The sequence below is a fragment of the Candoia aspera genome, chromosome 17, assembly GCF_035149785.1.
Source record: "Candoia aspera isolate rCanAsp1 chromosome 17, rCanAsp1.hap2, whole genome shotgun sequence".
Taxonomy (NCBI): Eukaryota; Metazoa; Chordata; class Lepidosauria; order Squamata; family Boidae; genus Candoia; species Candoia aspera.
This window is the reverse complement of record NC_086169.1, coordinates 4,588,397-4,616,288: the sequence shown is the minus strand read 5'-3', so window position 1 is coordinate 4,616,288 and position 27,892 is coordinate 4,588,397. Positions and strand designations below refer to the sequence as shown.

Sequence of the window (27,892 nt, the reverse complement as noted above, 5' to 3'; positions counted from 1 at the left end):
GGAGGGGAAAGAGCCCCCCCGCGCCCCGATTGCCCCCCCCAAACGTGCAGCAGCGGTGGCGGCGGTGGCGCAGAGGGGGCCTCTAGGAAGTGGCGCCGCGCCCGACCGCCCAGCGGGTGACAACTGCGGGCAACTTTCGGGGGGCGGTGGAGGAGCGAGCGCCGCGGGAAGGGGGTCCCCTGGCCCTCCCCGGGGCGGGTCCCCGGATTTTTCCTGCGCTTTCTCCTCCCCTCGCTGGGCGCTCGCATTCCTGCCGCTTGACTCAGGCCTGGAGGAGGCGGCGGCGGCGGCGGCGGCGGCGGCGGGCGCTCGCTGCACCAGGAAGCGTGCGGCCCGCAGCATGTAAGGCGAGCGGAGGCAGCGCGAGACAGGCGGAGGGCGAGGAAGGAGGAGGAGGAGGAGGAAGGAGACGGGCCGGCCATGGGGGACGGCAGCGAGGAGGAGACGGTGGAGCTGCCCCTCACCAACGGTACCCCACGATTGCGCGGCCGCCGCGGCCGGGAAGGGTCCCCTGCCGGTGCGCGCGGGGACCTTGGAGACGCCGGCCGCGCCGAGGGCGCACCGCGCGCCCTTGGAGGCTCTCCAAGCCGGTCCCCGGGGGCGCGGAGGAAAGGGGGGGCTCGGGCGTCCGAGAGCCCGCGGGAATTGCAGGGTGACAACTACCCCCCCCGTCGAGGCGCTGCTTGAGCCAGTTGAAGGCGCCCCGCGGGCGGGGAGGAAGACGGCGACGGCCCCCGGAGTTCAGGGCACAGGGAGGAGAGCGGGCTGGGCCGGGGCGCTGCGGGGGGCAGCCGTCCCTTTTGGGGGGCGGCCGGGTGGCTGGGGGCGCGCCCTGCGAGCTGGGTCGGAGGGGGTCGGGGAGACACTGCGCGCCCCTCGCTGCCGCCGTAGCAGAAGCGATGCGGGAGGGGGAGACGCAGGGCGCGGGCATCACTTGCTATCCTGGCCGGGAGCGCGGTGGGATGGTTGGGGGACCCTCTCCCCGTCCCCGCGGTGCCGACGCCCGGGAAGGGGAGCGGCGAGCCACCAGTTGCTTCTCCCCCTCCCCCCCCCACTTCCTTCCTTTGAGCTTTTCAAGGCGGGAGCGCGCCCCAGATCTGGGCAAAGAAGGGGCGCCTGGCAGTGCCAACCCCGGCCCGAGGCGGCCAGCGAGCCCGCCCTTCCCGTCCCGAGCGAGGATGGCTCGACCGGGCCAGGCCCGGCCGAGTGTTATTTTTCAAAGTGGTGGAAGCCCCGCCCCCCGAGGGGATGCGAGCCCCGCCCCTCCGCCCAGCTGGAACCGGGGCTCCCGTGGGGGTGGGTGCCGCTGAATCACCGGCCTACCCCCGCCAGGATTGGCACGTGGGGGCGGGCTGGGGGCACGAGCGAGCGAGCGAGCAGCCGCGGCGCACGGAGGCGGTGGCAGGTGGGTGGTGGGAGGACGCGCGCGCACGTGCGCCGAACATCAGTGCAGAAGGCTGTTGGGGGGAGAGATACGTTTGCAGCGCAGGGATAGCAGCAGCGGCTCTTTTTCGCGGCTTAACGCCCCCTCTGCCTTCAGCAGCTGAGCATCCCTACATTATAAAGCAATGTTTCTCTTTTAGAAAGGATCGGCGGTAATAAAGGAGCGCCTGGCCTGGAATTGGGGGTGGGTGGGAGCTGGTGCCAACAGGGGAAGGAACCGCCCCCCCCCCCCCCGCTCCACCGTGCTCGGGTTGAGCCTTGACCTAAAACAGGGTTCCCCACTTTGCAGCCAAAGGGTGCAGATGAAGGGGCTGCCTGTGCCCATTTTCCAGCTGGAAAACTTAAGGCTCCTCATCTAAACTGCTTCCAATGTCACTGACACCTGTAGCAGTGTTTTTTTCAAACTTGGCAACTTTAAGATGTGTGGGCTTCAACTCCCAGAATTCCCCAGCCAGCTAATGCTAATGCTGGCTGGGGAATTCTGGGACTTGAAGTCCACACATCTTAAAGTTGCCAAGTTTGAAAAACATTGACCAATAGGTTGTGTTTACACAGTGCAGTCAGCATGGAATGAACCCATTTTCTGTACTCCTGCAGCTGTCCAAAGTGTGGTTCAAGTGATCCACGTGCGAATGCAATTCGTTCATCTTTCGGTGACCAGGTTAAGTAGATTGTCTGAACCCAGCCATAGGTTTCTGTGATGCATCCTCAGCCTAGCCCCCTCCACATTTGCAGCACTTGTCAATCATCCCCCCTCCCATTTTTCTTTCCACTCCTTAGCTATCATTATGCTAGATCACAGAATGATAACTGTGCCCCAAACACACTTTAACAGACACTTTAAGCCAAGGCAAATGGGGTTTACAGGCAACCCTGACTATCCACATTGGCCAGCCAAGATTTCAAAAATGGACCCTCCAGGTTTCAGGGCAATCTACCTTTGAGAACAGCATGCTGGGGAGATATACAGGTAGTCCTCACTTAACAATCACAATTGAGACCAGAATGTTGGTTGCTAAACAAAAGTGGTCATTAAGCGAGTCACCGTGGGCATTAAGCAAACCACATGGTCATTAAGTGAATCACGGGGTCCCCCATTGATTCTGCTTGCCAGAAGCTGGCTGGGAGGGTCGAAAATCACGATCAAGTGACTGTGGGCACGCTGCAATGGTTGTAAGTGTGAGTATGGTCATAAGTCGGTTTTTCCAGCACCGTTGTAAGTCTGAGCCATCACTAAATGAATGGTTGTTAAGCGAGGACTACCTGTAACGGCAGGACCTTCCTCGTTTGTGAGACCCCAGAAGCGCCTGCTGGGTGTTTGGGAGAAAATGGATTAGAGAATGAAACGGATTTTGTTTAGGTCTAGCAAAGCGGTTCTCCCAGGCTGACAACCTTCCGACTTACTTTTTGACTGAGGCTCCTCAATTACCTGGATAGAAGCACCGCCTCCCCCCACAAAAAAAAACCCACGTTCCACTTTTGCAAATCATAATGAGAAAATACCAGCCGCTCTGGGATGGGTGTCTAGTGTGTGTGTGCGTACCTCTTCTTTCTGACTGCCTTTAGCCAGAATGAAACGTTACACGAGAGCCCGCGAAGGAGGAGGAAAGGGTTTTAACAAACGATGCAAAAGAGAACTCCTCTCTTTTGTCTTAGGAAGCGCACAGCGCAGGCCGTTGATATAAAAGCCGGCGTAATGTTGCGAAAACCTTTGGGAAATCGTCTGCCAAGAAGGGGTCGCAAGAGCTACGTCTGTGCGTGCAGTTGGAGAGCCTTTGGGCTTGCAGTCCCGTGGGCAAGTGTTGGCCGCTTCCCATCCTGTGGGCTAACCTGTGATTTACCAGCCGGAAACGGGCCACCTCCCAGGGAATGGGGTGGAGAGGTGTGACCTGTGTGTGAGCAGAAGATTCAGCACTGCAGGATAAGGAGGCAAAAAGTGGGTCACTGTTGCCCCTCTGATCCGTTGGGGGCCTTGCCGGCCCTGTACGCTCCACCACTGAGCGTGGCCATCCACGTTTCAGCCCAGAAAGTTGGATTAATCCAGACTTTCTCAACCTTTTGACCTGGAGGAACCCTTGAAATATTTTCCAGGCCTCAGGGAACCCCTGCACACTCAGGCTCAAATCTAGGCCAGAAGTTAGAAAATTGTTATATTTGTCTCGCGGGTAGGCCTGTCTGGCTATAGGGCTCTTAAACTACAAATGAAGAATGAAAGTTGCCTCTTGAATGTGAAGTTGCCCGAATTTGAGATAATTTTTAAAATAAATCGTGATCTCCCAGGGAACCCCTCGGGACCTCTGGCAGAACCCAAGGGGAAGAGCTTTGCGCTAGGCTGAAGAAAGGTGGTTTGATGCATCTAAAATAAAATAAAAAATTGTATTGAAGCGACAGATTACAGGGGGGAAAAAAAACTGATGAGGCCCCAAACAGGCTGAAATATAGCCCATATATTAGAATCCAGTCTGCTGAAGGCAAAAGGTTAACGCTGGGGAGTCAGGTAGCCTCTAAACCCAGTAAAGTTGATTGAGTGATTGATTGATTGATTGATGTCACTATACAGATTGAGAATTGCTGTGGTAGCTTGGGAAATGGTCAGGGGCACCAAGATTTATTTATTTATTAGTCTAGTTTATTTACAGAGCTTATAGGCCACTCTAATCAGAATCGACTCTGATGGCATGACTATCAGGTGTATTGCACTATTATTACTATTTGCTGCTGTTGTTGATTCTTATTTGAACTGCTATTACTGAAGATCAGTCCCTTCAGTTTTTCAAGATCTCAGGTGCTTGCTTTTGTGTTGCTTTTAAGGAAACGTTGTTGCCCCTACTAGTTTTAAAAACATTTTTTTCTTTGTTTGGCACGCCTCTCATACATAAATAAAAATGTTGCTTTTTTTAAAAAAATAAATGGATATGTTCCACTTGCTGTCCCCTGGACGCTTATCTTAAAGACATCCAATCGGACCCTTGTGCTTAGGTTGATCAACGGAGGCACTGTGCAGCTTCCTTAAATAATTTCATCTTTTTTTTTCCCCCCTTGCAATTGGCCATTTTGCTATCTCCGTGCCCCCAGAAGTCTGGAGCAAGTTTAATGACTTGTTCTCTCATCTATGGGATGGTTAGATCAGACTTTCCTGATTTCCAATACTGAGGTTACAATTTCTGGAATTGCTGCTTGGACTTTGGAACAGCACCAGATTGAAAAAGAGACACGATCCAATTAACATTTGCAAAGATTCTAGTCTTCAAGGAGAGGCCAGGGGTAGGTGGGCGGGGGAGAATAATTTCTCAGAGATGATCCTGCTCTGAAAATTGGGGGGTTGGGCTACATGACCTCTGAGTACCCTCCCAGTGCTACGATTCCATACACGGAATACAATTTGGATTTATTCTTGGATAAAAAAAAAAAATTCTTGGATAAATCTCAGGCTTGGATAGAAACTCTGGATTGCTGATTCCTTATATTGGCAGAATTGCACTCTTGGCTTAACGCGGGTGTTTTTGTCTCATTTCCCGATAGCAAACTTAACTGGGCATGATGAGGAGAAAGTGGGAATGGAAAATTTTGAACTGCTCAAGGTCCTGGGCACTGGAGGTGAGTGGAAGCCACGTTCACGAAGGTTTTACCAAACAGCCCTCCCACTCTCTGCTTTGCTCTGCCTAACGATGGAGCCGTCCCCGAGCAAAAAAGCATTAAGAATCTTGAAATTGCAGCTACGTTTCACCGTTTTGGGGGGGGCGGGATAGAAAAGGGGAGCACGTGCTTGGGGAAGCTGCAGAGCGAAATAAATAATATTTCTGCCAGCCTCGGAAGAGCTGAAGGGGGAAAGGCAAAGTTTAGAAAGGAAGGCGCAGAGTGTTTGATCTGGCTGATTGGCCCAATCCCCGTTTCTCGGCCCAGCCAGCCTGGCAGGACTGTTGTGGGGTTCGTTTAGAGGGCTGCAGAAAGATGGGGTATCGGTCAGAAATAAATCGGGGGAATAAAGATTGGCGAGTTCCTTCTCCTTACGGCCTGCCTTCTGCGCTTCAGCCTACGGGAAGGTGTTCCTGGTCCGTAAAGTCACCGGCCACGACGCCAACAAGCTTTATGCCATGAAAGTGCTCCGCAAAGCCGCCATCGTCGCGAAAGCCAAGACCACGGAGCACACACGTACGGAGCGCACCGTCCTGGAACACGTGCGCCAGTCCCCTTTCCTTGTGACGCTGCATTATGCCTTCCAGACGGATTCCAAGCTCCATCTCATTCTCGGTAGGATGGGAGAATCGGGGCAGGAGAAGGAATGGAGGCAGGGGGGATCCATCTATCTATCTATCCATCCATCCATCCATCCATCCATCCATCCATCCATCCATCCATCCATCTATCCTCAAATTTATATGGAATAAAGGGAGCAGGGATTTCCTGCTACTGGAAATGATATATTGCTTTCCAGACCTGCCATCCCAAAACTTCCAGAAGAAAGAAGCATTAAAAAGATGTGTATGGCCCTTGGACCCCAGGGAGATCTCCCTGGTAGGCTGACTTCAAAACACAGGCTCTCTTAAAGTCCCACAGAAACTTCCACTTTCTCTTGAGTGAATCTCCTCTTGTTCGCCCCAGTAATGAGTAGCGGAACCTCCATGTCCCAAGGCAGTCTACAGGTAGTCCTTGATTTACAACCACAATTGGGACCGGAATTTCCATCGTAAGTCGTTGCGGTCATAAGTCGAGTCACAGCGTGACCGGACCCAAGTTTATTATTATTTTTACAGCAGTTGTTAAGTGAATCACAGTTCGTTAGCCGAACCGCCACAATTGTTAAGTGAATCTAGCTTCCCCAATGGGCGTTTTTGGCTGGAAAACGGCAAAAAATGTCGCAAAAATGCAATCACGTGACCGCAGGATGCTGCAACCGGTCATAAATGCGAGCCGGTTGCCAAGCACCTGAAATGCAATCATGTGACCGGGGGGGTGCAACATTTTGTGACGCTCAGAAGTGCTTTATAGGCCATAAAGCACCCATTCTGAGGTCGTCGTAACTTCGGACCATCGTTAAACAAACGGTCATAAGTTGAGGACTACCTGTATTTCACCTATCAATTTCTGGGAGTAGCAGTCAGCGAGGACTCTTGATGGTGGGATGTTCCCTAGATTTGAGAAGCGGGATGCTGGATGAAATGGGTCTGGGATTATATTCCAATTAAATTGAGCCTGGAACAGGCTGCAAATTCAGGTGAGCTGTAGTCTCTGCCCACTCCCAAGTGATACATTAGTACACCTAGCTTGCATTAAGATGATGTTTAACTAGGTGTGTATGATACACCCTGAGTTGGGTTATAGATTTTCCTGTTGATAGAATTCAGGTGGAGTTGCCATCGTAATGGTGACCATGCTCAGATTTATGGAATTCACCTTCTTCAACACCCTTGGACGTGGTGGGCCTTGACTGGAGTCCCCCAGTCAGTTGAATGCCACACATCTGGCAGGCCCATGTTTGGGAGAAGTTGATGTGGCCACTAGAATCATAGGAGACATAATGGCCACTGTTCCAGTGTTTTTCTCTGCAGCCATGAGGACTAGAAACTTAACGTCGATGGCAATTTTTCAAAATGTCGGAATTCTAGGTTTCCTGCACAAAAATGTTTGGGTTCGGACCACGCTGATTTAACAGAGAAAGACATGGGGAAAAAACTGGGGATGAATACGAAAGCATTGCTTTAAACGAGATATAAAAAGACCCTCGGGGATTGCTGAGCGAACGGGCCAGAGGGAAAACTTGTTGTCACCAAACTGAGGCTCCCAACCACTTTCTTCCTAGACTATGTGAGCGGAGGTGAGCTGTTCACTCACTTGTACCAACGGGACCATTTCTCGGAGGACGAAGTACGGTTTTACAGCAGCGAGATCATTCTGGCACTTGAACACTTGCACAAGGTGAGAGCTAAGGAGGGATTTTGGGCTTAATTCTTCCACGGTCAGAGCTGCGGGATGCGTTGGGCCCGAGGTTTGGCCGGACCCCCTTTCGAAAGGTAGCGAAGGGCCTCCATCTGGAAAAGCAAGAGTGCCTCTGAGGCCGTGCCAAATGCACAGTGGGATCTTCAGCTCAGTTGCCCTGTAAAATCTTCCTGTGCCCAAGTTCACCACAATTGAAGATTTAAACCTGCTGTACCAAATGAATCTCTGGCCAGTGACTTTACCCACCCCTGATCCTGTAGTTATTTTTGCATGGCATCGATTCTCCAACCCAGCATTCCCTGCCAGGAATGCCCATTGGTAGGGAATGCTGGGTTCGATGCCCCAAAGTTGCTGCTCCAAGGTGCAGCTTAAAGTTAAAATCTTCTTAATTATTTTGGCTGCTGGGCTTGTCAGATTACTGTGGATTGTTGGCACAGGGACCTGAGGGGTGTCCCCTTTCTCATTCCTCAGCTTGGCATCATTTATCGGGATGTGAAGCTGGAAAACATCTTGCTGGACAGCGAGGGTCACGTGGTGCTGACAGATTTCGGCCTGAGCAAGGAATTTGTGACGGAGGATGTGAGTTTGGCTTTTCAGAAAGGACCCCCTTTCCCTCCTAACGGAATCATGGATCGTCTGGCTCCAGGGTAGAACTTGGATCAAGGTTTAGACAGAACTGAGTAGAAAGTGTGTGTGTGTGTGTGTGTGTGTGTGTGAGAGAGAGAGAGAGAGAGAGAGGGAGAGAGAGAGAGACTCTTTGGTAGGGAGAGCAGCATTTCTTGAAGAATCAGCTCCAGTGAGTAAAGACCAGCTTTTTCCAATAACCTGGAAGCCTTCTGGATGTGTGGTCTTCAACTCCCAGAATTCCCTAGTTAGCAGGCTGAGAATTCTGGGAGTGGGTCTTTACCATCTGAAGGGCATCCAAGGTGGGCAGACTTTTGTAGACCGTTGGCTTAGTGTGGATAGCCCTAAGATTTTCCTTGTGCAGAAAGGAATTCTGGGACTTGCTGTTTGGGGTCTCCCATAATGCACCAAGGGTCTCTGTAGGGCAGTGTTTCTCAACCTTAGCAACTTTAAGATGTGTGGACTTCAGCTCCCAGAATTCCCCAGCCAGCATGTCCAAAATATCTGGAGGGCCCCAGATTGGGTTCCCCTGTCCTTAGCAAGCCATTGTTCCTCTTACTGCCTTTTATGGGGGTAAAGGAAACTGTATCTCTGAGTGTGTTCGGTTTGGCATTCCTTGGCTCAGCCACTGTGGGAAACAAGATCTTGCGAAAGGCCTTCCAATCTGGCTTCTCTTCTGCTCGGTTTGGCTATCACAAATAGGAATGTAGCTTCCAGCTCCCAAGGCAGTCTACCTCTAGATTTCAGTTCCCAGAAGCAAGAATCAAACAACAGACCTTGCCAGTTGCAGTTATCCCAGAATGTTGGGTTAGGCAATCCTCGGTTCTGATCTGCTTGCTTGTTCCTTCCCTTCTTCCTGACTTTCCGTTGCATGAAAACAGCAGCTTGTTTGAAAAGTTGCCAGCCTTGGTGCCTCTTTGCTGATTTGCACTGAATCATTTTCTTTTTCTTTCTTTCTTTCTTTCTTTCTTTCTTTCTTTCTTTCTTTCTTTCTTTCTTTCTTTTCTTTCCTTCCTTCTTTCTTTTTCTTTCTTTCTTTCTTTCTCTTTCTTTCTTTCTTTCTTTTTCTTTCTTTCTTTCTTTCTTTTTCTTTCTTTCTTTCTTTCTTTCTTTCTTTCTTTCTTTCTTTCTTTCTTTCTTTCTTTCTTTCTTTCTTATGCACCCCTCACCACAGAAAGAACGGACTTTCTCATTTTGCGGCACCATCGAATACATGGCTCCTGAGATCGTTCGCAGCAAAAGTGGACATGGCAAGGTGAGGAGGCTGGCAAAGGTGGCAGAGGGACAGAAAAAAGTTTTCTCAAGTATGGAAAAAGGAGGTTGTGTTCCATGTCTGCGCAAAAGCTTTTGTTGATGTCAGCAACAAAATTTCTAGGAAAGGGGGAGACATATCTGGGGGCGGAGGAAAGAAGGGGAAGAGGGGAATTGTACTGGTTCAGTCCTGGTTCAGTTGCATCTTTTCATGCAGTCTGTGGACTGGTGGAGTTTGGGAATCCTGGTCTTTGAGCTGCTGACTGGCGCGTCGCCCTTCACCCTCGAAGGGGAAAAGAACTCACAGGCGGAGGTCTCCAGGTGAGACGGGGAGACTCTGGGTGGGCAGGATTGGGAAGAAAGAGTGAGGGGGACGGAGGTTGACTCAGGTAGCAGATGATGGGATATTAGGGGCAGGATTAACCCAGACTTGGGAGCGATGGAAGGGGAGAAAGCCAGTGAAGTCAGTGGATTGGTTCCTTGATCCCCCCCCAAAAAAAATCCAGGCAGAGGGCATCAAATAATTAAAGAGTGGCATTTCAATTATTCCTTGCTGGCCAAAAACAGGCCAGCTGTAATGGTATGTGGGAAAGGCCTTGGGAGACGGGGCAAAGAGACGCTGCCAAGGGATTGGTCAGATAAGAGGCGGCTTAGCCCGCAGCTGCATAATGGGTGGAGAAAGAGGCTCAGAAGGGACCCTCCCTGGTTTCTCAGGCTGTAAAGAAGACGGGGGGCGGTGTGGCATTGGACTTTCAGACTTGCAAGATTCTGTCGATGTAGCTTTACAATAAAGTAGAATTAGCTCATCTGGTCGTGTTTCCTTTCTGGTCTACCTGGGAAGGCTGACAACAGCCAGGGATTGACAGTTACCAGCAAAAAGCAAGCTGGCTGGGCGGGCTGGCCTGTTTTTTGCTGGCCAGCAAGCAAGAAGAGGTGCATTTGCCATGGCAGAGCATGTGCCGCAGCGTCCGCGCACAAGACCCGCCCCACGGGAGCATCGCAACTCGGGCATGAAGGAGAGGGGCCTGTGCAGTGACATTACGGTGGGGGGAGGTTGCTGTAAGTTGCCCCACTTCACTGTGGACAAGCAGAGCAAGAGGAACAGGCAGGAGAAGGCAGATCAAGAGCTAAAACTGAGGGAGAAGGTGACTGTTTCCAAACAACCTGGCCAAGATCAGCGTCGCTTTTCAATGGTGTTCAGCCCAGTTGGATTTGGACCCCACGACACGGCCCTCGCTGGCCTTCTCCCTTAATTTATCTGCGTGGCGCAGATGGAGGGCCGGTGGGGGGACATTTTATAGACCACCAAACGAGTTCTTCCTGCTGACTAAGCTGTTTCCGACTCCTAGGCGGATCCTGAAGTGCAGCCCACCCTTTCCATCGCTCATTGGCCCCGAGGCGCGCGATCTGCTCCAGAAGCTCTTGTGCAAAGACCCCAAGAGACGTTTGGGGTCCGGCCCGACGGGAGCCCAGGAGATCAAAGAGCACCCCTTTTTCAGGGTAAGGTTTGATTCCTGCTCCTGTTGAGATGTTGAGAAGAGTTAATTCCTGAAAAGTATTTTTGCGTGGACTTCAACTCCCAGAATTCCCCAGCCAGCATGCTGGCTGGGGAATTCTGGGAGTTGAACTCCACCCATGCTGGCTGGGGAATTCTGGGAGCTGAAGTCCATGCATCTTAAAGTTGCTAAGGTTGAGAAACATTGGGTTAGAGGAACAAGATGGGGGAGGGAGAACGCAAGAATTGTTCCCTCATGACCGAAAAAAGATGTGCTTACAAATGCCCAGAAAGATCAAATGTAAGGTGAGTGGGTGGTACTCATTTGAAGATACAGGTAGTCCTCAACTTACAACCACAATTGGGACTGGAACTTCTGTCGCTAAGTGAGTCACGCCCGGTTTTACAACCTTTTCACTGCGGCTGTTAAGTGAATCACATGGTCGTTAAGTGAATCCGGCTTCCCCCACTGACTTTGTTTGTCGGAAGCCAGGTGGGAAGGATGCAAATGGTGATCATGTGACCCCGGGATGCTCCAACTGTCATAAATACATGTCGGTTGCCAAGTGCCCGAATTTTGATTGTGACCATGGGGACACTGCGATGGTCGTAAACGCGAGGAACGGTTGTCACTTTTTCAGTGCCGTCATAACTTTGAATGGTCACTAAATGAATGGTTGTAAGTCAAGGACTACCTGTAAAGGGCTGCATTCACCCATCATGATAAACTTGGTTGGTTTTAACCATGTTTGGGGTCTGAGAAAAGAAACAGCCTCACTGTAGCTTATTTCCCCAATTCCTGATTTGGTTGCCCTTCCATTTTGTTGTTTATATCTTGGGCCTTTGTGTGGAAGTCAGAGGTCTGGATAGACCACAAAATTAGTCTCCAGCAAAGAGACCGGGCATCTTGAATCCTTTTGAGTTACAACTGGCCGGGAAGAATGGGACATGCCATCCCACAGGTTGGCACACTCCCTTTTGTAGAAAGCAGGCCAAATGTGGACAAGGGTGGACAAGCGTGTTGAGAGAGGTGGAGAACCTGGTTTGTCTCTGCAGTCTAGCTATGTCTTCCCCCTAATATTTTTCTCCCCCCAGGGCCTGGACTGGGTCGAATTAGCAGCGCGCCAGGTGAAGCCGCCGTTTAAACCTCTCATTCGCCACGAGCTGGACGTGCGAAACTTTGCGGAGGAATTCACCAGCTTGGAGCCCATCTATTCCCCAGCTGGGACCCCTCCCAGCCTAGACCGTGTCTTCCAGGTGAGCCCCTGAAATGGGGGGCTGTGCCATGTTTCCATAGATATTGCAGATGTAGGGGAAAAGGCCAAAGAGAGAAACATTGATAGAAGCATTACAGGTAGTCCTCACTTAACGACCATTCGTTTAGTGGCAGTTCGGACCTACAACAGTGGTGGGAAAAAACAACTTGCAACTGGTCCTCACACTTACGACCGTCACAGCATCCCTGCAGTCACGTGATCACAATTTGGGTGTTTGGCAACTGGTTCGCATTTATGACCATCGCAGTGTCCTACGGTCACGTGATTGCTTGCCAGAAGCCGGCCAGGAAGATTGCAAATAGCAAAATCAATGGGGAACTGCATGATTCACTTAACAACCACATAGTTCACTTAAAGCCCACAGTGATTTGCTTAATGGCCACTGCAAAAAAGGTCATAAAATTGGGTCGGATTCACTTAATGACCGCTTCACTTAGCAACCAAAATTCTGGTCCTAATTGTGGTTGTTAAGTGAGGACTACCTGTAGTACCATGCAGAAAAATCATCTTGCCTTTTATCTCTATCCATTCTCATTCCATTTGACAAAAAGAGAGTTAGCGTATGACCTTATGTGGTGCTCTCCACACTCAAGGCAGCTGAGAATGTCGGGGTGTGCACGGATGTCCTGCTGCTCATTTTACAATCCTTTCCCCAGAGGTCTGGTTTCCCACATTTCTGTTCTGTTCCAGTGGAAGACCTCTGGAGGGAATTTTTTTGGTGGGACTCTTTGAGATTGGGAAGCATGGGCACTTCAGAGAGCCGGAAAGATGTTCAAGAGAAAACAATGCTTGTGGTAATGCCCATTACCTTGGTTAGGAAGAAAAGAGAGGGAGAGAGAGAGAAATTTGAAAGGAATTCTCAAGCAACCTGAGAATAAAGTAGAAAACCAGAAGCCTGTTTTGCAGGGGAAGAAAGGGTTGGGGAAATGTCAAGACAGAATTGGGGTATAGTGTGAATACTTGTATATTTGAGTACTAAAAGCTTAGAGCCAAAGAGGATCCTACCCTTGGCCTAATTTTGCAAGCACCCTGAAAGTGATGAATTCAAACTCAAAAAACGAAGTGGGGGGAAGTGAGGAAAAAAGAGGATGTCAGAAAAGGGGGACAAAAAGAGCTAGTAAAATGACAACATGGCTCTGGCAGGAGCACTTACAGATCGTTTTCCCTCGTGGGGAAGAATAGGAGAAATGTCACTTCTGCGGAAAATATACAGTATTCTCCCTGTGAGTTTTCCCATACACAGATGTTCGGGATCCATTTGACCCCCCAAAACACATTGCAATTCAATGAACCAGTGTAATTTCCCCACTTGGATGACAGGAGTCCTCCGATTCTTTAAATGTCCAGAATAATATTAATGGGGGGAGGTTAACTACAAACCACCATCTGCGAGAATATTTTGACATTTGCAGTAATAGGTCAGTAGCGCATTAATCTTGGCAATAATACTCACGGCAGATTGAATTTTAGACTGCTCTGAAGTTCAATTTGCCATGAGTAATTGTTGCAAAAGGACAGATATGGAAGATATTAGGCTAATAGTCCCAGGCCCTACTCCATGGAAAGTGTAGTTCAAGGGAGTAAAATCAAAATTAATCAGCCAAAATAGGATTCCAGGGGGCGTTTGACTGCTTTGGGTTCCTCTACACACTCAAATTGCCTGGGCAAGGGGCAGCAAATAATTGGGAGGGGGGGTAATTAAATGAACATTTGATTGTGTTTTTAGCCGGCGTGGGGGGTAAGGGGTTGATGGGTTTTTTTGAATGTTGGATTTTAATTCTGTAAGGCGGCTGGAGTCACCATGGGCGAGCTGGGTGGCCGTATAAATGTGTTTAATAAATAGATAAACAGACAAGCATAGGCCGCGGGGAGAAGGAAAGAGATCTGAGGAGAGAAGAGGTTGGAGAGAGGCCTTTCTGAGTTGTAAAAAAGGCCCAGAAAATTGTGGTTTTGCTTTGAGGCCAGGGAGGGCTTTTCCTTTCCTGACTTAACCATTTCAGGAAGTGTCTTGCACAAACTCCCTCCGCTCTGAGGATGGTGGGGCAGAATGAAAGTGCTTATGTTTGAGCACTCTGTCCAGATTTCTGCTTGCCACCCTTTTTGGCTGCGAGTTTCAGGCTGTCCTTTTCAAACTTCCTTTTGCTTAGCAGCTGCCCAGCTACGGTACATAGCTCTCTTGCGGCTGTGCCAACACGTCACTTTGTGTGAAATGACGCCACAAGGGCAGGGTTCTCTTGATGTCCCCAGAAGAGGTGCTTGATCTTGCCTCCGCGCGGGAACATCCTCTGCCAGCTTTTCAAAGCCCCGGCATTAAAATTTAAAATCGTGAAGGCTGAAATCTCATGGCTGTAGAAAGCTGTTCGGGAAGCAATTTCTTTCCATTCTGGCCAGCCTCAACATAGTGGCTTCCAGTGTTCGCCCTGGTTGAGGATGATGGGAGTTGTCTCCCTCGCCAGGTTAGGCAAGCTTCTCATAGCTATTCCTGGGGCGTCAGGCAGATTTATTTTATTACAGTCATAGACCAGCACAAGCAGAGTGAATATATATATACAGTAAATCTATCTTGTTAGATAATGAAATAAAATTCAAGACAAAGTTAAAATACATTTATAAAACATAATTATATATATATATATATATATATATATTCACTTATTATCTATTTAGATAGATTTATATATATTCACTAAGCACTCTGCTTGTGCTGGTCGACGACTGTTATAAATTGATTGATTGATTGATTGATTGATTGATTGGCAGATTTATTTCCCTTTCTTCAAACAGAGGAGGAAAGGTTTCTAACAGGAAAGGGAAAAGCGTGCAAACTTCAAACGAACAAAACCTTTTTCTTTTCTCCTATTTTTGTCTTCTTGAAACTGAAAATTGTCGCATCTTGAAACAGCCAGTTTTTGTGAGGTTTGGGGATATGTAAATGGGTGAGACATGAGAAAAGAGAAGATGAGAAGAAAAAAAGAGAGAAAGAATGAGAGAGAAAAGAGCCAGTTTGGCATAGCGGTCAGAAAATCCTCTTTTTCCAAAAGGGATATTCCTTCATTGCCCCGTCGATCCTCTTCAACCGCAATGCTGTGACCGCAGACGTACTTGAGGCAGCACTTGATGGGGAGCGTCCCGGAAGCTCGGCTGTGGCCCGCAGCGCCATGATGAAGGTAGGGATTCATCTCCCTCCTTGGAAGGAGAAGCAGGAAGCAGATCAGAGAGTGGGGCAGCTTGCGGACGGTTGCTGTGGCTGAAGCCATGCAACATTCGGCGGTAGAAATCCTGGTTTACAAACCAGAGTGGCCGGTTCACACAGCTTGCTCGGCCAAAGCTGAGGAAACTCTGCGGTGGGCCTCGAAAGGTTACGAAGGGGCTTTCCAAGGAAGTAGAAAGCAAAGCCGTGTAGATTTGGAAACACGGAAATCTCCTAACAAGGCACCTCCTCTGCCGTTACCTTCTTGTGGAGGGACATTTCAGTAAGTTCAAGTCAAAAGTCTTCACGCTAGGCCAGGTGTGGGTTGGATCCACACAGGAGCCTCCACGCGGGTCAAGGAACGTTGCAGAACATGCGAGGCTGAGAAAAATCAAGTGTATTTTGGCTTAACGGCCCTGCAACAAGCTAAGGAATGGCGGAGTTCGCACAGTGTACTGAATCACAGACAATCCAACTCCAATTTAGTCTGCCACGCTGTATGATCTCAGTCTGGTTTCACTCATTTCTGAACATTGCCTTTCCCAATGGATGGGGTGGGCGGACATCAGCTCCCAGAATTCCCTAGCCAGCGGGGATATTGCAGGGAATTCTGGGAGTTTGAGGAGGGGGCTGGGTTAAGAAAGACAACAGAGAAGACTGGCTGGGCATGGGGAGATGTCCTCTCCCTGCAGAAGCCTCCGTAGGCTCTAACTCCCTTCTTTCTTTAATTTTTTTTCCCCTTTTTATTAATTTGTTATAAATCTTAGTACAGGTAGTCCTCATTTAGAGACCACGATGAGGACCATCCGTGAAGCAGTCGCTCTGTGAAACCACAACTGTGCTTACAATCTGACTTCAGCTTTCCTTCGCTTTATGGACCTGCGAAGGTCGTAACTGCAAGGATTGGTCGTAAAGTTACTTTTTCATCACCGTAGTAACTGCAGCAGGAGTCGCTAAACAAGGACTACCTGTACATTGTGTTATTTCCATACATTGATGTTCGTGTAATATGTTCAAAACTGATTAACATTCTATTATTTAAATAGCTTAGAATATTGAGAATAGAAAAGAGAAGGAAAAAAATATTCTATCAGTGTTAATTACAAGTTAGGATGGCCGTATTACAAGCCTAAAATAATGTAGCTTTTTCATCCAAAGGTGTGTATAACATTGGAAAAGAACCACTACAACCCACATAAACTAATTGTTATATACTAGAGGGTTTGATCTTAAGCTGATTACTTATTAAGGTCTCCCTTGTATTATTGTGTGTGCGTAGCCTATTAATAAAAAGAAAAAAATTAACAAGGATTAATTGCCAAAATATTTTCCAAAAGGAAAATAATAATAATAATAATAATAATAATAATCTATTGGTTTGTGACTCTCGCCCTTTTATACATTGCTGATTTGCAGTATTTGTAGACACTTAGAAAACAGACTCCGTGATTATATTTGCCATGCTGCGTGACGTGTTGTATGTACAGGAACCCTCCTTGCTCACTAACTCCCTCCTTTTCTACCTTTCAGGATTCCTCGTTCTTCCAGAAATACGAGATGGACTTGGTGGAACCCCCCCTGGGCGAGGGAAGCTTCTCCGTATGCCGCCGTTGCCGACATCGGCAAAACGGGACGGAGTTTGCTGTCAAAATCATCAGCAAGAGGTAGCGGTTTTTATTTCCTTTCCCAAAAGGAAATAGTTTTATTTATTATTTATTACTTTTATTTATTAAAGAGATTTATACGGCCGCCCAACACACTCACAGTGACTCTGGGCGGCTTACAAAAATAATTTGCCCCCAGCTGAGCCACGCACGGCCAGAAACATGCCTTCTGGTGCCTCTGCCCTGAGGCAGCAGGCAAAATGCCGCACAGAAGCTGTGAGCAGTGGCATTTATATACACGATCCCAGCCAATCGGGAGGGTCCGATGGAAGCGGCCAATCAGAGGTGCTTTCTAACTCCCCACCTTTTAAAGGGAAAGGCCACATTCGGAAAGGGGATGTTGGCATTTTCATACTGAAGCCTGCGATAGCTGAAAATCTTCCATACAACCAGGGGCTCGGAGTAAAACCTTGCGCCAGATTTAAGTGGGTGGCCTCAGTTATTAATGTAAGACAGAAATAAAATTTTCAATCTTATTGTTCCCCCGCATTAATGAGAAAACAACATATGGTATGGGAAGACAGAGAAAAGTTTTATCTCCTTATTTGGCTATGTACAAATCCGTGAAATCAGTAAGTTCCCCATTTGGCCACTAACCCGGTATTTCTCCCCCTTGGCAACTTGGTGGAAGATCTCATTTTAATTCCCCTTTTTCCTGGTTCAGGATGGAAGTGAACACCCAGCGAGAAGTGGCGGCTTTGCAGATCTGCGAAGCCCACCCAAACGTCGTCAAGCTTCACGACGTCCATCACGACCAGGTAAGGGGCCTTGCTCTTTGGAGAGGAAGCCTCTCAAGAAATCCACCCTGGTTAATGACGGAGGGGGACCAAGAGTGGGGAGACTCAGATGCAACTCCGACCTCAGCCTGGGAAGCTCCCTGTGGGATTCTGGGCCTACCTCACAGGGCTGTTGTTGTGGGGAGACAAAGAGGAAGAGGAAGTACGATATATGCCGCTCGAAGTTCCTGAAGGAAAGGTGGGCTAGATGCAACCTCCCCCAAAGTCTTGCCAATGTGTTGGGCGACAACTCCCAGAATTCCCCAGCCAGCATGGCAGGGGTCTATAATGGGGGACAGCTAACAAGCTACAGGTGCCTCGCCTGGATCCTTTCATTTTGTGTTGCTCCCCAACTTCCCCCCAAGATCACAGTGCATTGACCTTTAGTAGACTCCATTAACTATTTTAGAAATGGGTCAAGGGGCTGAAAAGGGGGGGGGCTGAAATGTTCAGCTTCACCCCTCCTGGTGATGCCCAAAGGCTAAGAAATAGAGGTAGTCCTCACTTAATGATCACTCATTTAGTGACAGTTCAGACTTAGGACGGTGCTGAAAAACCTGACTTACAACCAGTGCTCACACGACTGTCACAGCTTCCCCACGGTCCTGTGATCACAATTTGGACGCTTGGCAACCAGTTCGCATTTATGACCGTTGCAGTGTCCTGCGGTCACGTGATTGCCATTTTTGACCTTCCCAGCCGGCTTCTGGCAAGCAAAATCAATGGGGAACTGTGTGATTCACTTAACGACTGTGATTTGCTTAATGACCACCACAAAAAGGTGGTAAAAAATCTGGATTCGCTTAGCAACTGAAATTCTGGTTTCAGTTGTGGTTGTTAAGCAAGGACTACCTGTAGGCCTCTGTGCATGTTTAAATGGTTTGCAGCTGCTACGAGCTGACTAGGGATGGTGGGAATGGCAGTCTCTGGGCTCCGGAGGGCACCTGGTTGGAGAAGGCTGCTTTGGGCCGGGCCCTGGCTGATTTCTGCCCCTTTCCTTCCCGGCAGTACCACACGTACCTGGTGATGGAACTGCTGCGGGGCGGGGAGCTTCTGGACCGAATCAAGAAGAAGCAACACTTCAGCGAGTCGGAAGCCAGCCAGATCATGCGCAGCCTGGTGTCCGCCGTCAGCTTCATGCACGACTCGGGGGTGGTGCACCGAGACCTCAAGCCCGAGGTACCAGGAAAAGGGAAGGCTGTGTTCCCACGACCCGGTGAAGCAGCTTGCTTAAAGACCAGGAAGTTGCATTCGCACAACTTGCTCAGCTTAGGTTTAAGCTGGAGGGGTGTGCGCGCATCCCGAGCACGTTGTGCGCCAAGCTTCTTGGTCTGAAGTGCTGTTTGGTATTCTGTGCAAATCCAGAAAAGGGGGCAGTTCAGTAGCCAAGCTGTGTGAATGCGGCTCGTGTGAAACTCTCTTGCCCGCTTGCTTATGAATGTCCTGTCCCGGGGCCCTAACGAGGGGCTGTGTCACCCGGGGCAAACATGGATTCTGCGCCCATTTTGGCGCCCCCCCAGCGCAGCGCCCAGGGCACATGCCCTGCTTGCCCCCCCCCACAGTTGCGGCCCTGCCCTGTCCCCGTCCCCCACGGGGCGTTCTGTACCTCCTGTTTCTACGTCTGGGGCTGAAATTCACCTTGACTTGAGAATCACTGTTGATTCTCAAAGTCATTTCCCTTCCTTTTAGCAACATGGCCAGGATTTGGGATTCATCACAGTGTTTAAATGCATCGAGTAGGGCTTCTCAGCCTTGGCAGCTTTAAGACGTGTGGACGTCAACTCCCAGAATTCCCCAGCCAGCATATGCTGGCTGGGGAATTCTGGGAGTTGACGTCCACACGTCTTAAAGCTGCCAAGGCTGAGGAACGCTGGCATCGGGCATTTGCTTTGCTGGACATATTCTGCAAAATCCAGGGAAGGTCAGGAAAAGAGCAAGTTTTTTGTCACTCACAGACAACATAGTCAAAGTGGGAAAGGGAAGTGACCTTACAGAGCGAAGGAAGCATTGCCCTGACCTTGAGGAAGGAGAGATGAGATTGTGGTCCCGTGAAAATGTGGAATCCGAGTTTTATGAATAACCAACGAACGTCAGGCAGCCCAGAGCTCGTCGCCCCTCTGCTGCTGAGAACTTTGCTGTCCCTTGCTCAGCCTGAGAGAGGGATGCTAGCAACATCTCTCTCCTGCTGGAAATGCGATATGTATGAAGCTAGCCCGCTTCAGCCTCACAGCAGCCCTCTGGGGTCAGGAGGGGCAAAGCAGAGATTCGTATTCAGTTCTTTCGTAAGCCAGCCGAAACACGCTTTTCCTCTGAAATTGGAAATGAATTTTCTTATGAGCAGCTCTGGGTCTGGAGAGTGCATGCTTACATGGGCTACAGCTGGCCGGCTGGCTTTGTTTCTGTTTGTTTTTCAAACTTCTATTACCGCCCATCTCCCCCCAAAAAGGGTTGCCAAGATGGGATGAGATGGCGGTCCATGGGTTCCCCGGTATCTCAGTGGATCCCAAGGTGGATCAAAGGCCGCAAGATCAGGTTCAGGCAGCACACGAACCCGTGATGTGGTTGGCTTGCTCGGGGGAACTTGGCCAACGGTGATGGCCCTCTGTGATTCGCGCCTCAGCACGTTGTCTGATCCCAACCGTGCCCGAGTCAGTTGACCGCCTTGCCGCAAACCATGCCAGACACATGGGGCATGCCAAAAGGGGGTAACGAGAGCGTGGTTCCCTGAAACTCAAGGGGCCATGACTCTCCATGCCTGTACTCCTAGAATATTCTGTACGCGGATGAGTCGGAGGGCGCCCCCGTGAAGGTGATCGACTTCGGCTTTGCCCGCCTCTGCCCTCAGAACTCGCAGCCCATGCAGACGCCCTGCTTCACCCTGCAGTATGCGGCGCCCGAGCTCCTGCAGGACGGAGGCTACGATGAATCCTGCGACCTCTGGAGCCTGGGGGTGATCTTGGTGAGTTGAGGTCAAAAGGGGAGGGGATGGTCTTTCCTCCGAGCAGCTGGACCTGGTTGCGTGTGTACGTAGAAAACATTTAGCATGGCTTTCTCCAACTCCATGTCCCCCAGATGTTGGAGTTCACGGCCCATAATTCCCCCAGCCAGCAAGGCCAAGCCATGTTGGCTAGGGGTCATCATGGGAGCTGAAGCCCAGCATGGTTGGATGGCACCAGATTGAGAAAAGCGGATTTATACATTCTCTTTTAAGGTATCTATCTCAGGTCAGTGCCCAGAAGAACATCACTGGTCCGAGAAAGAAGTCAGCAAATTTTGCATCTCTCTGCTTAAATCTTAGATTTCTTCCCTTCTCCCATTGGCCCCCGAACCTGCATCATCTCTGATCTCTCTTCCTGTCACACCCAGGAACGTCTCCGCTCTCCTTAGCCTTTTGACGTTTCTTTTCAACAAAATCTAGGAGCCAGGATTCCTTGTCGAGATCCTTTGTGTGCTGCGTTTACTTGGCCGTTGTACGTGTCGTTTGAGTGCCTGGTTAAGATGTACAATGGCTTGTGACTGTAGATACAAATATGTGTGTGTGTTTTTAAAGAGTAAGAACTAAGAAAAGGATTTTCTTCTAATAATTCTGTACTAAGAATCTCCAGAGAGAGAGAGATCACTTCTGCTGTCAGGAGAGCCAGAGGCGTGGTGATGACATCCATGCCACAAATTCGGGAGTCGGTTAGACAAAGAGGACGTTGGATTTTGTCACTGGTTCAGGGGCATCGAGGGGAGCCAGTTTATGGATTCTGACAGCCAAAGGGCTAAATGCACCATTCAGCCTAGGCAGGAACTCTCCCTGCATAATCCCCCTGCGCAGGCATCCCACACAGTGCCATAGCTTTCACCCACCCTTCAAGGTAGGACAGGCTGCAGGTCACACAGGGAGGTGCGACGTTCCTTGGTCCGGCTCACTTCCCTTCTCCTCCTTCCAGTACACCATGCTGTCTGGCCAAGTCCCCTTCCACAGTAGCCAGGAAGGCAGCGCAGCTAGCCACGCCGCGGATATCATGCACAAAATCAAGGAAGGGCAATTTTCCCTGGAGAGCGAGGCTTGGAAAAACGTTTCCGAAGAGGCAAAAGAGCTGGTTCGAGGTGATGGGGATGGACATCCGGGTGCCGGGAGAGGAACGGATGTGGGGGGAGAAGGGTTGTGTTTGGGCGTGGGAGTTGGGAGGCCTTCCAGGGAAGAGCAAGAGGTTTTGATCATGGGTCCAGCTGTGTTCACACAACGTGCTTAGGCCTGGTCAGTCAGGTGATTGGATTTGCATAACGCCCGACGCTGACCTTGGTTGATGCTTTAGCACAGTGCTTCTCAACCTCAGCAACTTTAAGAAGCCTGGACTTCGACCCCCAGAAGCCCCCAGCAAGCATGAGAAGCACTGCTTTAGCATGGGTTGTGTAAAGACTGAAAAACACTGCCTTAGCATGTGTCGTGCAAACCCAGCCTGCTGGTTGAGCTTATGATTTAAAGCGTGGTGCAGATCCGGAAAATGGGTTAATTCAGTAACCAAGTTCAGTGCGTTGTGCAAACCCAACCCTTGGGTTTGTGGAAAATCCCTTGATCTCATGGGGAAGAAGGAACCAGAGGTTTCTCCAGATCTAAGTAAGGCTGAGGCATTTCCGCAGTTTTTCCAACTTTCTTTCTTTGGACAACCCACAAGAAGGTATTAGTTTGTGCCACATCCAAGACTAGCTAACCTAGTTATTTTGGATCACGCCTAGGAACAGTGGATGCTTTGAATCTCGCTGATCCAAAGCTTCTCACTACAGTCTCTGCATCATCCCTTGCTACCTGATATGCCTTCTTTTCCCTTTCTCAGCTTTCCCACTCAGCATTTCCCTTCTGTAAGATCCCACAGCCTAGCAACCCCAAAAGGTTCCCCTCCCAGGGACCATAAGATTACAGCCGTTAAAAAAATGGGGGGGGGGGGGTTTGCCTCTCCTTGAAGTCTTGTTCTCCTACCCTTGCCCACCCAATGGATCTACCACATTTCCAGCTATTCAGGCCTGCCTCCCAGTCTCCTAATCTAGTATTCCTCAACCTGGTCCTCTCTAGATAAATTGATCTTTAATGCTCAGAATTCCCCATCGGCACACAGGTGGGCAGTTATGGGAGCTGAGGCGCAAGACGTTTGGCAAATACTAAGTTGAAAAAGGCTCCTGTTAGATTGTAAGACAGTGGTTTTTGCGGCTAAATCTCATATCCCGGCCCTTGCCCAGGTCTTCTCACGGTGGACCCTGCCAAGCGACTGAAAATGTCCAACTTACGCTACAGCGAGTGGCTCCAGGATGGAAGCGCCCTCTCTTCCACCCCGCTCATGACACCAGACATTCTCGAGAGCTCCGGACCTGCTGTGCGAACGGGTGTCAACGTCACGTTTATGGTGAGAGCTCCAATTTTCCAGGCTGGGGAAGTAGTTCTCTTTTGGAGGGACGGACAGGATGGGATGATGCATTGATGCAAAAGGTTGTCTTGCAGGGTGGGGCCCTTTGGGACAGGGGAGGGCAACCTGCACACCCTCCCAAACTTTATCGTGGACCCCCAGAGCAGCCTCTTGATTGGGAATTAGCACTTTGAGGAGGGAAAAAGGCAAAAATTATAGGCTATGACTTGAAGTAGGCTTAGCCCGTCTTCGCCCAGGTTCTTCGTGTACGGCTCACTAACAGCAAAGGGTCTGGTTTGGTCGGTTCCATTTTCGGTTGCTACAGACTGGGTGTGAAATCTTTCTTTTTGGTGGGACCAAAGAAATCGTCCGGGACAAAATTCCAGAGCAGAGGAGGCCTCAGTGGTAGAGACACTTAGAGGATGTGCAGATGAGCCTTGTTAAAGTCAGGCAGCCCTGTTAGGAAACTTGAATTCTGCCTTTGATTAAAAAAAAAAAATTCTCTCTCCTTTCTAGGCCTTTAACAAGGGGAAGCGTGAAGGGTTTTTCCTGAAGAGCGTGGAAAACGCCCCTCTGGCCAAACGGCGCAAGCTCAAGATGTCGAGTACCGGTGCTGAGGGCCGCCGCAGCAGCAGCAGCAGCAGCTCCTCGTCCTCCTCCGGGTCCTCCTCCCGCCCCCCCAAAGCCAAGGTCCCCGCCATTCGCCACGATCCTCCCTCGTAGCAGCCCGGGGAAGGGGCTGAGCACTGAAAAGCTGGATGGGAAATGGGTATTTATTGTCTATGTTGCTGTTCGGGGAGGGGGAACACGGCTTCCACTCCCCCCCCATTTCCACCCCCCCCCCATGATGTGGTATCTTCATTTAGGATGGGGCACATTTTGCAGTTAAACGTGACCGTTCTCTGTCGGAAGGGGAAGGAGGACACGGTGGGGCCGGGCAGAGACGGCGCTGGTCCGAGGGCCCTTGGAGGGTCTGGCAACAACTCGTTTCCCGCTGCTGGAAGCGCCCCCTTATTTCAGCGCCAAATCCGCATCTGGTTCCACAACCAGCCATCCCATTGCGAGGACGTAGTGGGGATGTTCCCGCTAGTTTGAGGTTTTCGGAGACTGATCAGCCTAGGGAAACGTGGGGAGCGTTGCAGTTTTGTTCCCTAACCTCCCCCCCGGTCAGTCCCCCACTTTTCTGCACGTGAGAGGGCTGGTCCCTTTTCCCGAGCCCTTGACTGGCAGGTAGAGGCGGGAAGAGCACAGATGAGTAACAGGCTGCAAATTTCCCAACAACCAGCAGAGGGCAGAAGCTCTTTTTGTCCTCTGCAGGTGGTTAGCTGCGTTTTTGATTTATAATTAAAATTGAATTATAATTCAAAAATCGAATTATATTTGCCTAGCTAGTAATTGCTGGGTGGGAAAGGGGTTGTTTTTATTAATGATTGATGGCATATTTTTTTTGGTGTAAGCAGTGGTAGGAATGGAGTTGCTCATTCTGAGGCCAAAACTGCACACTGGGGGAGAAGGGAGAATATTTTCTCCAATGGAATTCCCTTTTATTTTATTTTTTATCCCCACACTCCTGTGTCTGATACAGAACTTTAATAGGCAGAGCTTAGCGTCAAGATACGTTCAGGTTCGGACGTTACGCTAAGCCGTTTCGACCATGGTTTAGGGTTAGTTTGCATGTCGCACTAAGGCAAACCCAACCAGATCACATGATAGGTTGGTGCAATCAAGGGCGCAGCATCGAGCTGGTTGACTCCTGAACCTCAAACTGTTGTTTAAAAACACAGGAGCAAAAACACTTTTTTTTTTAATGGGCAAAACCCTAAATCCCATTCTGAGAAGGATGGTAGGGTTAAGGGATAGATAGATATAAGCATAAAAAAAACCAAAAAACCAGAATAAGATGCTCCAATCTGTTTCTGTGTTCAGAGAAAGAAGCCAAATAGGAAATATGGCAGGGAAATGCATTTTGGAGGGAGGGAGGGAGGGTCTCTTAAGGGACCCCTCCCCTCCATCATAGAATTAGAGAGTTGGAAGGCATTTTGGAGACTCTTCATGGCTTGATGATAGGGGACAGTGGGGTCTTGCCTTAAGACCCAGTCAAATCTATTTTTCTGGCTGAATCTGATAAGCTCAGGCAGTTTGGGCGGGTGGGGGGGGGGAAGGGAGAGAATATATTTTTAAGGAAGCGAGAGCAATTTCTGTCTGTTTAAATATATATTGAAGGCAAGCATGGGAGTGAATGTGTGTGCAAGAGCGCGTCTCTGAATTTAGAACCAAAGGGCAGACACCTGCCTTTTCTCCCACTTCAGTAGGAGATAAAACAAGCTGAAATAGAGAATGGGCAAAAAGGGCATCGGATCCTTAAGTAGAATTCCGTCCGCAGGCTTGCTTACAGAGACTAGATTTTTATTTAAACCCTTATTTTTCACAAGGGAGAAAAGCTTTTTTTTTAAAAAAAAAAACCCTCTGAATTCTACTCAGGCTCTAATTTAATTGAGTCAAATCACAGACTTCACGTTGCTTTCTTAAGGATAGGATTATTATTAACTTCCAAAGTTTTGCTGGATTCAGGAGGGGCGATTATGTCCCAGGCCATCTTTGGCTACCAGACTATAATCCTCCTATAGCAGTATTAATTGCAATTATTTTTAATCCCATATTGCTTTCATTATCAGGGCAAAATGGTCACGTTTTAAATTTTTAGCCCATGTAAACTTGGTAATGTATTTGCCCCAAACAGAAATTTATTGCACAGATCTTTGTGCGCAGATTTTGTAACTTAATATATGCTGCAGAAGCGTTCTGATGAATGTGTATTTAATGTAGAAAAACTGGTGCCTTTCAGAAAAATTTCAGAAAAAAATTTGAAGGTTTTAAGAATGGAGGGCAGCAGAGTAAGGAATATTAAGATCTGGAAAAGTTGTAGATGGGTGATTCTAAGGGATATGAATGAGAGAACAGACGGAGCTCTTCTAGATTCTTGAATCTGAGACAAAGAATATAATTGTACAAAGAGCATTAAGAAAAGGGGTTGAGAGAATGGAGGAAGGGGAAGATAGTCATATTCACTTTAAAGGGAAGTGCAATTTGCAATGTATTGTTACTTGGAGAATGAGAGGGGATGAGCACTGCCCAGCGCCAGAGAAACGGAAACTGGTTCGCTGTTTTTCACAGGTTGACTGAAAGTATCCAGCCAACCCACTTTAAACAGGAAGTTTAATGATACTCAGATAATTCTGAATAACTTTAACAAATCAGCATCGCCCGCCCTCTAAAACCGATACATAGCATATGGGTAGGGAATTCTCATTTTAAAGAGAAAATTTCAGCCAAGAAGTTTGTTCTTCCCCCTTCTGCAGTTGGTGTTGAGGACAAGAGCGCGAAACCACAGATCGCTCTCTCTAGACCAATGATCTATAAATTTTCTTCTTTTTCAATGTGACACGGTCACTGTCTTTCTCCAAAGAGGAATTGGGAATTCCTCGTATTGCTCCCAAATACTCTGTGCTGATCTAACAGTAGGGGGAGGAGGAGATCTGGTGCTTTTAATCACAGTATCTTGCAGGAACCATTTCCTTTCCTGGAAGGGAGCCCTTCTCTGGCAAGGTGCATCATCCATTTTCCCTGCACAAAAATTCATGCTTGGCTGTGACACCTTGGGAGAGCTCCTTAAACAGAGGAACTCTGAGCATGTCTACCGTACCCATCTTTTAACCAGCATCCTGTTAACTTGGCGTGGAGTCTAGATCAAAGGATTTGGAGAAATGCAGGCATCCTTCACAAGGCATTTTCTGCACCCTTATTAAAAAAAAAAAGCAGTTTCCCCTTTGGAGGGATGCTAGGCTAACTCCACCCTGTTTCTAAATCAGTTTCAGACAGCAGTGCAGATGTTACTCTCCGAAGTTTTGCCAGCTGCTTCCCTCCTCCTTCACAGTTCTTGCACTTGGCAGCTGTTTAATGGGAGGAGTGAAGTAGCAACCCTTCCACGGGGCAACTGAGTATACGTGTGTGTGTCTTAACTGCCATATGCCCTCCACTCTGCCAAGGAGACGTTTGAGCGGAGCGCGTTCTTTTACATCCTTCTTTTACGTAGCACAAGAGGCCAAGAACCAGCCGTCAGGGGTATCCTGTCCATGCAACCGAACCACGTGTATTTTTTATTTGAAAATAAAAGTTGCCTCTGAAGCCAAATCACTCTTTCCTGTGACCCTGGACTCCTTCTGGCATTTTGTCTGCAGAAATGGCTTGCATGAAGACAAAAAAGATTAGCCGGGTTTGGCCCAAAGGGACCAATTTGGGTAACGAGCAAACACGATGGAAATACTCAGCCCTGCAGAATATCAAAGGTGTCCAAATAAAACTGAAATATAAAAAGGCCACTCTTTCATGCCACTAGGCGTCCTGCTGAATACATTCTCTGGAAATTTAGAGAGTTAGTGAACTATGTTAGACCTAACCTTGCTTTGCATCTTATGCCGAAATCTACAAATTTTGCCTATCCAGAGTTTGAATTTCCTTTTGATGGCATCCCAAAGCTTCACTAATTACATCAACAGTATCTCTCCCCCTGCCCCAAACTTCCCATCACCATCAGAGTAGGATATGCTGGCTGAAAACTATAGGTTTTCCACATCTGGGAGGGGACAGATTAAAGGAGAAACCAAGAATGGCCATTCGAAGGAATCTGCAGCCTGCATGGTGCAAAGACAGTCGCTAGGTGGGAGGGGGCAACTTGGAAAACGGATTTCTAAGCTACTGAAAGAGATGAGAGCCCCCCCGCCGTTCCCCCCTTCAAAAAAGCCGTCTGTCTGTCTGTCTTCAGGGCATGATTTCTACATAAGCAGCTGG

The 27,892-nt window shown here is 49.1% G+C and overlaps 1 protein-coding gene across 3 annotated transcripts; it reads left to right on the top strand.

Moving 5' to 3' along the window:
* The first annotated feature begins 136 nt into the window (after positions 1 to 136).
* On the top strand, positions 137 to 27,485 carry RPS6KA4 (ribosomal protein S6 kinase A4). 3 transcript variants are annotated; one of them, XM_063317236.1, is made up of 18 exons: positions 137 to 469; positions 4,966 to 5,040; positions 5,476 to 5,694; positions 7,244 to 7,359; positions 7,852 to 7,959; positions 9,179 to 9,259; positions 9,473 to 9,576; positions 10,605 to 10,755; positions 11,846 to 12,007; positions 15,069 to 15,194; positions 16,748 to 16,881; positions 17,546 to 17,639; positions 18,666 to 18,836; positions 20,425 to 20,616; positions 21,593 to 21,752; positions 22,881 to 23,044; positions 23,561 to 23,813; positions 27,283 to 27,485. In XM_063317236.1, exons 1-17 carry the CDS (start codon positions 421 to 423, stop codon positions 23,765 to 23,767), a joined length of 2,313 nt encoding a protein of 770 aa, XP_063173306.1. In that variant the 5' UTR covers positions 137 to 420; the 3' UTR covers positions 23,768 to 23,813; positions 27,283 to 27,485. The 3 variants fall into 3 exon arrangements, with proteins under 3 accessions (XP_063173306.1, XP_063173308.1, XP_063173305.1); XM_063317238.1 differs by lacking the exon at positions 23,561 to 23,813 and having other exon boundaries at positions 27,283 to 27,484; XM_063317235.1 differs by lacking the exon at positions 27,283 to 27,485 and having other exon boundaries at positions 23,561 to 24,914.
* Positions 27,486 to 27,892: the final 407 nt, after the last annotated feature.

Excerpts from the sequence above, each read along its gene's own strand:
- RPS6KA4 (XM_063317236.1), top strand. The coding sequence starts at position 421 with ATGGGGGACGGCAGCGAGGAGGAGACGGTGGAGCTGCCCCTCACCAAC. Across the intron at positions 10,756-11,845 it reads AAGAGCACCCCTTTTTCAGG|GGCCTGGACTGGGTCGAATT; the intron begins GTAAGGTTTGAT and ends TTCTCCCCCCAG. Across the intron at positions 23,045-23,560 it reads GTGTCAACGTCACGTTTATG|GCCTTTAACAAGGGGAAGCG; the intron begins GTGAGAGCTCCA and ends TCTCCTTTCTAG.